The sequence below is a fragment of the Nicotiana tabacum genome, chromosome 21 (assembly GCF_000715075.1).
Source record: "Nicotiana tabacum cultivar K326 chromosome 21, ASM71507v2, whole genome shotgun sequence".
NCBI classification, from domain to species: domain Eukaryota; kingdom Viridiplantae; phylum Streptophyta; class Magnoliopsida; order Solanales; family Solanaceae; genus Nicotiana; species Nicotiana tabacum.
The window spans coordinates 57,273,642-57,287,134 of NC_134100.1; the positions used below are offsets into that span (position 1 = coordinate 57,273,642).

The window sequence follows — 13,493 nt, forward strand, 5'->3', positions numbered from 1 at the left end:
ATTGCAAAGAGTACAAAGTAGACAAGGTTGTAAAGAAGAAGATTTTTAGGATTGAGCAGGTTGAATCAATTTATGAAGCTTAAAAGAACAACTCCTCACTGTAGGAGAATATAGTGCTTGAACTACAATGTAAGCAAAAACTTGGTCTTTACAGAAATAATCATCCCCTTTGTAGTAGAGGGATCTTACTTTAGATATAATTAAAAATATATAGTGGGAGACCCATGATAAATCAGTTTTTCCATAATTCCTGCCAGGATTCTCTCCTCTAGTGGGGTTGCAATGGCTCTTGTCTATGAGCTCGATATTGACTCGAGTTTTCGGTCTTGACTCGAGCTCTCGATCTTGACTTGAGCTCGATTCTGACTCGGATACTCGTATTGATTCGGGGTCAGTGTTGGTCAGTCTCTGAATCATAATCTTGATAACTTTACTTTGCATCATAGTTTGATTTGGATTCGAGCTTGATAATGATATCGAGCTCGACATAGATCGGTCCCTCGAGCTCGAAGCTTGTTTGTACCATCTTCGGAACCCATCTCGAAGTCTTACTCCGATCTATTACGTTTTGACCTCGATCGATCGTACGAAGGCCGAAATCTATTTCGACCGTATAGAATGCCAGTAGTTGAACTCAATCTCCTTATTGGCAACCTGCAAGTGCTGAAGAACACTCAAAAACACAGGAATAACGTCACGGCTCGGCAAGAAAATATTAAAAAACCTACATAAAAAGCCAGCAACTTCAGGGCCACTGGCAAAATCATAAGGAGGTTTGCACCATATAATAATTCTGATCCTACAGTAAAAGGTTTGTGGGTTCTGTTGAGGCAGTATGATCCACATACTTTCTTGAAGAAATAAATTAAGTAATTCAAATTAATTATGTAAGTCTCTCAAACAATTTAAGTTTTTAGATGAGATGCTCACACAATTCAACATGATATCAAATCAAGTAGAGGTCCTGAGTATTAGTCTCACAGTCCAATTATAAAAAAATAATTTCCATGTGCTTAACTATGAAAAAAGGAATCAAGTGAGGGGACATGTTGAAGACGTAAAGTAAATAATTAAAATTGTGTAGTTCTATCTAACAACTTAATCTTTTAAATGAATTCTATTACAAGCATACAACTTCAAAGACCATTTTAAAGAATTCCCAACAACATAGAGGATTGATATTTAGTAGGAAATTCATAAATCTCCATCTTTAAGCAGAAGTGATCTCAGTAATACTCCACCAAGAGGACTTCACAATTAAATCCAGTCACACTTGTCTTCCACCCAAAGTAAGCTGTCCACGGGTAAAAAAGGGCAGCCCGGTGCACTAGGCATTTCGCGTTCACGCAGGGTCCGGAGAAGGGCTGCAACCCAAGGGGTGTGATATAGACAACCTATCATAATGCAAGCATTAGTGACTGTCCATGGGTAAGAGAAAAAAGAATGGAGAAAACAATATAGGCCTAAATTGTCTGCCCAAATAGTGAATTTACTGTCTAAATGACGGAGGAAGAGAGTAATTACATGATCAACTTAATGCAGAAAGTCATCGATCTGGTTTCATTTGCATCTATGTTCTCACTGTACATTGAACAAGCTAAGTGCAGAAGAGATATAAAGATGTCACTGAACTAAGAGTATCCAGCTTTTATTGGGACTTGCATCTCAGCCTATATAAGTGACAACTTTTGCAGACAGCTATAGCAAACAACATTCTTCTGTGAGATTTAAAGGCTTTCTGAGGTTAAATAAAGACAAGAAAGGTTGCTGATATATCTCACTCTAGTATTTGTGGTGTATATTGTTCAATCAATCAACTACACCTCAATTATAATCTATTTGAGTCGGTTATACGAATCGTCTAAGTGGTTTAACAAATACTACCTATCAAAAATTGAAGTAATCCGCATTAGTACAATCTCACTTTGAAAAGTAAGAGAAATATATATCTGCTATATGACAGAGGAATGAAGAGCAAACAACTGAAGCACAGTAAAATACAGCTATAGATTTCCCTATTCTATACTTGAATGACCATCTTCCATTTCCACATTGAAGCTCCCTTCAATAATGCCACGGAGATACTCTAACTGCTCAAACCCTCCTTGGAGCTCTTCCCACTGCAAAATAGAATCAACAAGGACCACTCAGTCAATTTATCATTTGCCTTTGTTACGTCTATGCTAAAAAAGATGTCCTTTCATACTTGAGTATGAGTCTATGACCTATCTTAACAAATTGTTAATATAAAGTGAGAAAGGAGGTAAATACAATGTCAGACCAACATCAAATTATTGAAGCTGCTCTGAATAAAGGAGGTAAATACAATGTCAGACCAACATCTAATTATTGAAGCTGCTCTGAATAGTTTTCCTCGTTGGATTGAATTGCCCTACTGTCATAATAACACCTAGAGAGCTATTCATTAATCGAAACAGCTCTCACGAGAAGAGAATGATTTAACAACTCATTTCCTCTCCCTCCAAAAATATAGCTGTAAAGAAAATTTGTTTCTTAAGTTGACCATAACACCCGAAAACTTCTGGGGACACATGCAACTTCACATGGTTTGGCACTTAGCAAATGGAACTTTCGGTAATGGCTCATAGGAAGCCCATGGTATTTTTTTTAAAATCATTTTAGGAAGTCCATGGTTACTCACCCTTCAAAACGTACAGATTGGCAAGCTAGGGTTACCCCTGTTGACTCTAAGGGCTCTTGCCTCATGAATGAATGAGGGGAATCAGGGGATAAACTGAGGGAATAGACATGGAGGTTTGCTATCACTTGGTTTGCTCATTTTTCGAAGATAGAGAGGGTGAGGTATTAAGCTAAACCCAGACCCTTGCTCCCTGCAAGCATTGTTTGTATCACACATATCATCAATCTGTCCAGTGGCGGACCCAGGATTTTGTGCAAGCGGGTTCAATCTTAGAAGTACATAACTTTAGTCGTAAAATAGTAGTTGTCAAGTGGGTTCAAATAAAATATTTATACAAAATTTATGCAGCTTTAATCGTAATTTATACATATACACAGTATTATTTTTTGACGAAGCGGATTCAGTTGAACCCGCTTTCCACCATGTGCGTCCGCCACTGAATCTGTCTGTCTATTTTTCTTTGACATTTAGTTGCTCGTTAAGTAAGTGATGAATGAGGGTGGAAAATATCAAATACAGGAGAGCAAGTGAACCTAATGTTGGGTGGAAATTCTTCAGTATTTCTCATGTGGCCACCAGTTTTCTCCCTTTTTTTAGGCATGAAGGGAAGGTAAGAAGTAGTTAACAAAGATATTAACTTAAGATATTAAGATAAGAATGCCTTAACCTCAATGAAATATAACTGATCAAAAATGAAAATATGCCAAAACTCACTTCCTGATGAGGGACAGATATGAGCCTCCAACCAGCAGCACTGATATATCTGCGTTTTAGCATTGTATGTCCCAAGGGGATTCCTGCAAGGAGGTAGTAATGTCATTACCTATTTGAGAAAATGTTACCTTTTAACTTTTGGGAGACTTATGAATAATGATACTAACAGGTCTGCAGATGATAATAAATTAATAAGCACCTGAGTTCCTTGAGAAATGAGTAGGGCCGTCTATCTCAAGAGCAACTCTTCTGTCAACAACGACTGCGTCCAGAGTATAACCATCCACTGCATATTCTCTTACCCAATCTAGTCCAGTGCTGACAAGAAGGCGAGCAACCTCCTTCTGAAATGAGGAAGTAACCTTCTGATTGAACCGTTTTGTCCTTCCAGCATTGCAAATTTTCTCCTCCAGTTCACCTTTAAGGCATAAGTCAAGATGCGCGTACTCTAGCTTGAGACATTGGTTCACAAGATGAACTTGAGAAGCAAACATAATGTCTTCTCTATACTGCTCAGATATTCGTTGCTCCTCAAAATAGCTGAGAGTATTCCATACATTAGCAAAGAAAACTCGATTCATCTGCTCAAGAACAGCATAAGACCATGATATATTACCTAGCTGATCCCTATTAAACACTAGCACGGGAGAGTTAATAGCTCCAGACTCAACATCTGCAATACCATCTGCTGTCCTTTCTTTACTATAAGGTAGCTTACCTTCACTCAAGCTGCATTTGAATTGATTGACATCACTAAAAACATTATCAAGAGAATCGAGCATGGGACCAGCTTGCAAATTCAGAGAAGCAAAAGCCCACAAGACTTGAGCAATCTCTTGAGGCTGAAAAGTGTGGATTATGCCTGAGGCCGTTCTTGCTAACCCCGAAAATAGTTCTGGAGCAGAATGCTGCATTGAAGCAAAAGCCCCAGCTACATTAGCAACATTTTGTGAATTGAACTCATCAACCTTAGTCAACGCCACTTCTGCCACTCTATCCATTTCTGTCAAATAGAGAAGCTCACCGCCAATCTTTGACAGCGCCCACGCAATATTTGAAACACCTTGTGCCGAGCACTCAGGCAAAGCAGTCATAGCAATGCCAACAAGCATACACATCTCTCTCTGGCGAGCAAATGCCAATCTTCTACTCCTAACCATTGAAACTTTCTCCATGTTCTTCGCTATCCTATGCAGCGCTGTAGCTATATTTAATGGAGAAAGAGGCGAAGGGCTAAGCCCTTTTGCAACAGCTGAGACCGTCTCAGCAGTAACTTCCAACACCTCCTCAGCCGTCATTGCTTCAACAATTGCTTTATTCAAGCTAATTTCTTTCTTACGGTCTGATGGCCCTGCAAACTCAGATAGCCTTTGGACAAACGTTTCCATGGTTTTAGCTTTCTGTTCCTCAAACATACCATCAGCAAACATACTAACTGTCCTCTTAAGGTGACTTGCATTGCCTAGAGGAATTTCAGCATCCAAATCAAGATCTTCATCATCCGAGTCTGCATCAATTTCTTCATCCGGGTTTCGCTTATCAACTTTGGACTTTATTTTCTTCTTTTTGGTCTTTTTATTACCACTAACCATACTCTTTATAACAGGGGTCAATCCTCTAGCTTCAATAGACTTGAGAGCAACTTTCCTAGCATTCATACACCAGTCCATTGTTTCAGTATCCTTAAGCAATCTAGAGTTTATCTTTTTTTTCTTCTTCTCAGGCAAAGCATCTTCAGACGGGTCCATCTTTCCAAGGAACTTTGCTTCCCAGTCCACATTGGCCGGGTTTTCCTGATTTTCTTCTTCTTGTTTATTATCAACTAATATTTTAGTCCCTAAGGAATTGGGAGCTAAACGACAAGTCTTGTGGAATAGAATATGAAACTTGGAGGATAATTTAATTCCTGGATTACTAGTTAAAAATGAAGTCTTTGCAGGATGAGAGAGAGAGAGAGAGAGAGAGAGAGAGAGAGAGAGAGAGAGAGAGAGAGAGAGAGAGAGAGAGAGAGAGAGAGAGAGAGAGAGAGAGAGAGAGAGAGAGAGAGAGAGAGAGAGAGAGAGAGAGAGAGAGAGAGAGAGAGAGAGAGAGAGAGAGAGAGAGAGAGAGAGAGAGAGAGAGAGAGAGAGAGAGAGAGAGAGAGAGAGAGAGAGAGAGAGAGAGAGAGAGAGAGAGAGAGAGAGAGAGAGAGAGAGAGAGAGAGAGAGAGAGAGAGAGAGAGAGAGAGAGAGAGAGAGAGAGAGAGAGAGAGAGAGAGAGAGAGAGAGAGAGAGAGAGAGAGAGAGAGAGAGAGAGAGAGAGAGAGAGAGAGAGAGAGAGAGAGAGAGAGAGAGAGATTCATTTCAGGGGAGAGTTGGAAGCTATGGAGGAGTGGTGGTGGTGCTTCAATTGTCATGGCGGAAGAAGATAATCCATTAATAGTGTCGTTTGAAGTGGGCCAAGTGCATAAAATAGCCTTCTTATGACCTATTTAATGAATAGCCGAAACTTATAAATATTTTAAAGTTTAGCCGCCCAAAATCAACTTCAAACATGCAGGTCTGGAGTAGAAAATCACGAATTTGGAGTTTCCAATTTTAAAGTTGCGAACCTGAGGTTTAAAGTTATGATTTGATAGAGCCCAAGTTCAAACTCTAAGGTATGAAAAAGAAGAAGCAACAACAACAAAGGAGGTTAAGTTTGAAGAATTTGAAGATCACTAAAATTGACTAAATTTTAAATAATTTTTAAAAAGTAAACGTATTTTAAATAGAGGTGCTAAAAATGGATATCTATCAGAAAATGACAAAATAGGATAGAAATGACACCAGGTAGTCACTCTGAAGGACTACTATTTAGGAATTAGTCAGTGCGCCCTTAATTTCAGTTTTCTAGTTCAATTTTTTGGGACACAAATAACCCGAATCGTCCTGAAGTTAAGAATTTTAATTTAAAATTTTAGGACAAAATAAGTGTTGGTTAATCACTAAATAGCATCAATAAAATGGTTGTTTTTGCACTTGCCCCAGAAAATAGGACACCATAAGGGGTGCTTTTAACTTTTGACGTTCGGGGCATGTTGCCTAACCAATGGGCAAACCTGCAAAGTCAAAGGTTAACAGTTTTGCTTGTGGTGCAAAACTTGTTAAACTTAAACTTTTATCCATTGGTTGAGTGACCTATCCCAAAGGTTAAAAGTTTAAGACCACCTCCTTTCAAGGTATTTGTGAACTTAACTCTGTACTTGGTGCCACTCTACATTTTGAAGTTGGCGGGTCAAATGACTCGAACCAATCACAATTTGGGCTCAATAAAAAATCTAGATATTCGTTCGTAAAAATAGCATGGGCTAGTCAGTTTTCGGACGGTTAATTCAAAAATAGCCAGCATTTGTAAAGTCATTGAAAAATAACCACTATTTTACTGCAACACGGACCGGTCCAGGATAATATACTGGAGATTGAAACACTTATGTATGAACTTACAGCATATTATGATGTACCGTTTTATTATGCTGGAGTTCCAGTATATTATGCTGGAACTCCAGTATAATATGCTGGAGTTCGTTTTATTATGCTGGAGTTCCAGTATATTATGCTGGAATATTTTCCGGATTTTGAACAGTGTTTTCGTTCAGATTTATCTTTACATGAAAAGTGGCTAAATTTCGATTACTTTTGAAACTGTGGCTATTTTTCAATTACCACTTGTAAATATGGCTATTTTTTGAATTTCTCCCCATTCGTTCTCTATCCAAATAGTATTTGGGCCTAGTGAATGCTAATGAATTGGTTTGTAAGAGAAATTTTAAGGCAAAAATCTAAAGTGTTCAAGAATCATTGCTGGCTACATTTAGTAGGAGCTGGTATAATTCTGTATACTAATCCAATTTGGAAGAAATAACGTTGCTGTAATGGATAAAAAATGATCCAACAAGGAGCTAAATTAACATCCGACTTGCCCTATGGTGCACTTGGAGCAAGTCTAATATGGATAAAATTTAGTTTGACCAACCACCAAGCGATCTTGGGATCGAGTTTTGAGAATTAAAAAACCTCATAATACGGCACAAATTTCAATTAGTCGGGGCTTTAATGGGGTATAGGACACCGTATGGGAAACAAAAAAAATAGTTTGATCTTGGTGTTAGATTTTGTAAAGAAAAAAAACTAATAAGCTTTACTAGATTTTCACATTCAATCTTTTCTAGTTGTAGGTTTTCTCTCAGAATATCATAAGGTATAAATGAAATTTTTTTCTGTTGAGCAAATATTTTATATCTTAAAGGACTTAAATTTGAAAGTTGTTGAATGTTATACATAAATGGTTCAAATGTTTACTTTTAAGAACGTGATGATTGAATATTTTGTCAACATGTAATAGGTTATTTGTGTTAACCATAATAGTAGAAGTGTTGTAGTGAATGATTTGAAATTCGAGTTATTACGTAGAAGAATATCCGTATATACAGAGCGCGATGCTGACAGCATGTATGTTTAAGTTTTCATTTATGTATATCATGATATCATAACAATATAAAAAGAATTATTACTGCATCTTAATATTACGACAATAATAGCATCTCATATTGTGTGATATATTTATTTTACATTTAATAATCCATAGATTTAGTGTACATTTTGGAAATAAAATCTTTAAAGTTACAACGTGCACAGTTATAGCTTCCCAAATCAAATTAAGTGGAGTATGATTGATAATTTGCATTTAACACTTAGTCATTAATTATAAAATTTAATATCTTTTGGCTTAGTGGTTGTCATTGTTTCAACCTTCGAGAAGAGACCCCTCTCTTGCGATCGATGGGCCGCGACGGGCACCCGGTGCCTTACCTAACCGAGAACCAACGTAACGTATATTTCTTATCATACCATCATGGGTAAATGGGCCAGAAGTGATATCATGAGATAACCGGAATAAAACATAAGGGAATACTAGACATAGGACGGCCCAACATAAAATACAAACTTATGCATGTGACATAAGGGCCTATAAGGCCGACATGAATATTTTTATACTCAAAATATAGGCCGATAAGGCCATACAAGTATCCATATACATGACATCTATCTACAAGCCTATAAGAGTACATAAATGTCATAAAAGTCGGGACAGGGTCCCGCCATACTAATTAATACATGTCCAAATCACACTGACCAAATAGGCAATTCTGAAGCAAATGGAGTGCACCAACACCTTCCGCTAAGCTGATAGCCTACTAGGAGAACTCTCAACCTGTCTATCGGGACCTGCGGGCATAAAACGCAGCGTCCCCAAGGCAAAAGGGATGTCAGTACAAATAAAGTATCGAGTATGTAAGGCATGACAGTAGTATATAAAAGACATGAAAGAAATATGGAGTAAAGAACTCAACCTGTAATTCTGAATAGCTCTTTGAATCATGAAAAATTTATAATGTCACGCATGTGCGTATAAATGCCATACCATGCATAGGTATATGCGTACATAACATCATCAAGCCTCTGAGGGCATCCCATCATATCATCTCAGCCACTGTGGGCGAAATCATCAACGTATACCAGCTGATCAGGTGGTGGTGCATATATAACGCCATAACCTTTCTCCCATACCCCATATACATATACTATACGCGTATATAACGCCATATGGTCATGGGTCAATATACATGTATAAATGAATGCAGTGCATAATGAAATAAGTCAATAAGATCTCTCGAAATGTCATGAGACCCATGAACATACGATATGATAGTAGGACATATGGGGAATCAAGAACATAGGTAACACTAGTACTTCTAGGAATAGAATCATTCGTGAAAGTGGCGTGCTTGCTCGTTTCATTGTATCATATGGATCATGCCAAAAGGAAAGAAGGTATAGCCTTAACATACCTTTGCAATCTTCTCTCCAATCGTCAATCAAGCTCAATATGATCTTCTTACGTCTACAATGAGTAACCCGACTTCGTAGACATCATATAAGCATTGTAACTCTTATATTTCAAAATAAATATTTTATAAAAAAATGGACAGCACCTCCCCTGTTTTTACTACATCCCATAAGTTACTAAAAGTCACCAAACAACAACAATATAATTCACAATAATCTCTCTGATTACTTCAACAACCATTTTGAGCGGCAAGCTCAAATTACAATTAACAAAATATAATTTAATCAAATTTCTTTTCCACGAATCTGCCTACATCTTACCCGGGGGCCTCGGGTGAGTTTCGGATGCTTAACGGATCATTTTGGACTTGTGAAAGATAGCAGATTTTCTAGTTTTCCCAGTTGTTGGTTTCCTTCTTCGCGTTCGCGAGGGGTATTCCGCATTCGCGAAGAGGAGCTGGAGGCAGGAGGAAGATTGTTTTTCGCGTTCGTACAGCGGGGGTCACGTTCGCGAAGGGGTTGTTAGGCAGTGCATCGCGAACGCAAGAAGGGCATCGCGTTCGCGTAGAGAAAGTTGAGCGGCTGGGACCCAGACCTTTTTGCCTACGCGTTCGCAATGTTGGTCCCGCGTTCGCGTAGGGTTGAGCTGAGTGGTCTTCGCATTCACAACAAGGGTATCGCGTTCGCGATGAAGGGATTTTGGGCCAAAGTAAGTTGTGCTTTGCGAACGCGAGGTTCCTTATGTGTTCGCGAAGAAGGATTTTCCTTGGCAGAATATAAGATTTCAAAAACGAGGGTTTGGCCATTTTTATCAAAACTTGAGTTTGAGAGCTCGGATTTGGGCGAGATTTTGAGGGATTTTCAGAGACATAAATTGGGTAACGATTCTTCACTTGATTTTGGTTATATCCCACTAATCTATCGCTAATTTCATCTTTTAATTTCTGATTTGGGTGGAAAAAATGGGAAGAAGTTCTTCAACTAAGATTTTGGGTTTTGATTGAGATTTTGATATCGGATTTGGATAATTTTGGTACGAGTGAACTCGTGAGTGAATGGGTGTTCATATTTTGTGACTTTTTCCCGATTTCGAGACGTGGGCCCGGGGAGGCTTTTTAGGGAGATTTTTAAAATTCTTGTTAAAGTCTTGATTTCATTAATTAAATTAGTATATTATAGTTGTATTTATGGTATGAAATTGTTTTTGGCTAGATATGGGCAATTCGGAGTCGGATAATCGAGGAAAGGGCATTCTTACTGATTGATTGAGCTTGGTTCGAGGTAAGTGGCTTGCCTAACCTTGTATGGGAGAAATTCCCTTAGGATTTGGTACTGTTGTGACATGTGAGCGCTATGTACATGAGGTGATGAGTATGTACACGGGCTATTTGTTGTAAACCCCGATTTATTTTACTGAGTAGTAACTTATTTTTCCTTTAATTTGAGTTATACCGTTTAAATGAGTATTAGTCTGTTTTCATTCTTAATTGAGTTATTCCAATATGTGTAGTTATCATGTTTAGTCTAATATCGCATGTCTACGTGATTTAACTGCTTATTTGAACTCTGTGAAGCATGCCTAGTTGATTTTCCTGCTTTTCCTTGTTCTTTATCAGTATAACTGTAGAAAGCTTGTTGTTAATTATCGTATTTATCGGTTTGAGCTGTGTGTTTACTTTTGAGACTACGAGGCAGTTCCTTGAGAGTTCTCCCTGCATATTTACTTTTGAGACTACGAGGCAGTTCCTCCGGAGTTCTCCCTGCACATTTACTTTTGAGACTACGAGGCGGTACCTCGGGAGTTCTCCCTGCATATTTACTTTTGAGACTACGAGGCGGTTCCTCGGGAGTTCTCCCTGCACATTTACTTTTGAGACTACGAGGCGGTACCTCAGGAGTTCTCCCTGCATATTTACTTTTGAGACTACGAGGCGGTACCTCGGGAGTTCTCCCTGCACATTTACTTTTGAGACTACGAGGCGGTACCTCGGGAGATCTCTTTACTTCTTTACTTCGGGACTACGAGACGGTATTTCGGGAGATCCCCTGCTGTTTACCCCTATGTTGTACTGCTTTTTTTGCTGTGTTTTCCTTTTGTTAAATTCCACTCTCTTAATATATTGTTATATTTCCCTGCTTTATGTATTATATACCAGTGTGCATGACCTGACCTCGTCACTTCTCGACCGAGGGTAGGCTTGGCACTTACTGGGTACCGTTGTGGTGTATTCATGCTACTCTTTTGCACATGTTTTTGTGTGTAGATCCAGGTACTTCTTATCAGCCCCGCAATTAGCTGAGAGTGCTTGGTGTTGTACAGAGACTTCAAGGTATATCTGTCATGTCCGCAGACCTAGGAGTCCCCCTCTATTCTCCCCTATGTCAAACACTTCCTGTATTCCTTTTATTAGACTCTGGTGTATAGAGTTGCTATTTTTCTTCTGTAGCTTGTGACTTACGATGTTCCGGGTTTTGGGAAGACTGTGTATTTATAGAGTATTGGTTATTGTACATACCGAGCGACATTGTTACTAGTTATTCAGTTATCCACTGCTGTTAGTTGTCAAGTTTTACTTACATTTTGTTATTTTTCGCAATTTGTTAGGATTACCTAGTCGTAGAGACTAGGTGCTGTCACGACGTTATACAGAGGAAGTTTGGGTCATGACAGTCATTTTGTGTATTTGAGCCCTGTTTCCCCTATTTGTTGCTTCCCGTATGCTTCTTTGTTGTTTTTTAACTTGTGGGAATGGTTGGTTTTCTTTTAGGGAAGTTTTGAAGTAATTTGGAATACTTTGTTCCAAGGTTGGAAGTTTAAGTTATAAGAGTTGACTTGTCACGACCCTAAATCCCCACCTTATGATGTCGTGATGGCACCTAGTCTCTAAGACTAGGTAAGCCTAACATACATCAAGATTTAGCAAGAATAACGATTTAAATATAAACCTTAATTGGTAGTCTATCATAATAAATCCAAACATATACAACTGTCAATAACTCCCAAAACCTGGTGGAACCGAGTTATAAACTCTATAGAGAATGCACTAATAACCTCGAAATACAATACTATTTTGAACAGGAAATAAAAAGTAATACAACTAAAAGCAGAAGGTGACTTCGGGTTTGCGAACGTCGAGCAAGTGTACCTTGAAATCTCCGGGAATAACTAATCAATCACTGGCGTCCGACACAAGTTGATGTACCTGGATCTGCACAAAAATATACAGAAGCATAACATGACTACACCATAATGGTACCCAGTAAGTATCAAGCCTAACCTCGGTAGAATATTGACGAAGCCAGGTCAAGACACCTACTAGGACAAGAAAAACTGAACAGAGTATAATATAGACTAATAACGGGAAATAAGAAAGCGAATAATAACAAAGCAGTACAATAATGTAGACTAACAACAGGATTTAAGGCAGTATAGGTAACAAGGAGTGAACACATGATAAGAACAATAAGTAATTCAATGCGGACAGATACAAGTAAGGCAAATGAAATAACCAAAATTGTACAACCAACAGGTTTTTTTAACAAAGAATTTACAACAAGAATCATAACAGAGGCACCACACCTCATATCCGCATTTTTCACAATTTACAATCACAATCTTCCTTATATCACCACGTGAGACTTGCATTTGTATATTTTTGAAAACAATTTCCCAAAATGGCTTCACACACTTTAGCCCCCTTATCTTGCCGTGTGGCTTCAAGTAAATCCCATACTAGCAACACGTGCATAAATCCCACCTTATGTCACCACATGCACATCAATCCCTATCCTTATACCGCCTCATGCATATCAATATCACAATACGATAACAACCCGCACCATACGTGCCCATATGTCACAACTTGCCAAAATCAACAATATTGATATTACCATAACATATAGCCTACAACTCAACCACATTGTGTTCAAAAGTCTCAATAACAACAAATAAATGAGAAGCGACTCGACCGGGAAGGATATATCAATAGTCACAACTTTAACCTCAATGTGCTAATAGCCTTCACAACAACAACTTCAATAACCCACATGCGCTATAGAGATTTAGAAAGTCATAGCTTTAAGTTCATTAGTAATGAGTGACTTAAACATATTGAATTTCTTTCAAAGAGTTGAGCATAATGATTGCCAATTGAAACACAAGTTAGAATTTTAAGCGATTAATACACCATTTATTCTCGAAATACTTTTCCCAAAGGGGAGCTTTATATCTTTAGTATTAACTCATGAGT

The 13,493-nt window shown here is 38.3% G+C and overlaps 1 protein-coding gene across 1 annotated transcript; it reads right to left on the minus strand.

Annotated features, from left to right (window-relative positions):
* Positions 1–1,051: 1,051 nt before the first annotated feature.
* On the minus strand, positions 1,052–5,611 carry LOC107814648 (RAP domain-containing protein, chloroplastic). Its single transcript, XM_016640091.2, has 4 exons — positions 3,576–5,611; positions 3,377–3,459; positions 2,027–2,120; positions 1,052–1,394 (listed from the first exon to the last, which is right to left on the minus strand). Exons 1-4 carry the CDS (start codon positions 5,122–5,124, stop codon positions 1,258–1,260), a joined length of 1,863 nt encoding a protein of 620 aa, XP_016495577.2. The 5' UTR covers positions 5,125–5,611; the 3' UTR covers positions 1,052–1,257.
* Positions 5,612–13,493: the final 7,882 nt, after the last annotated feature.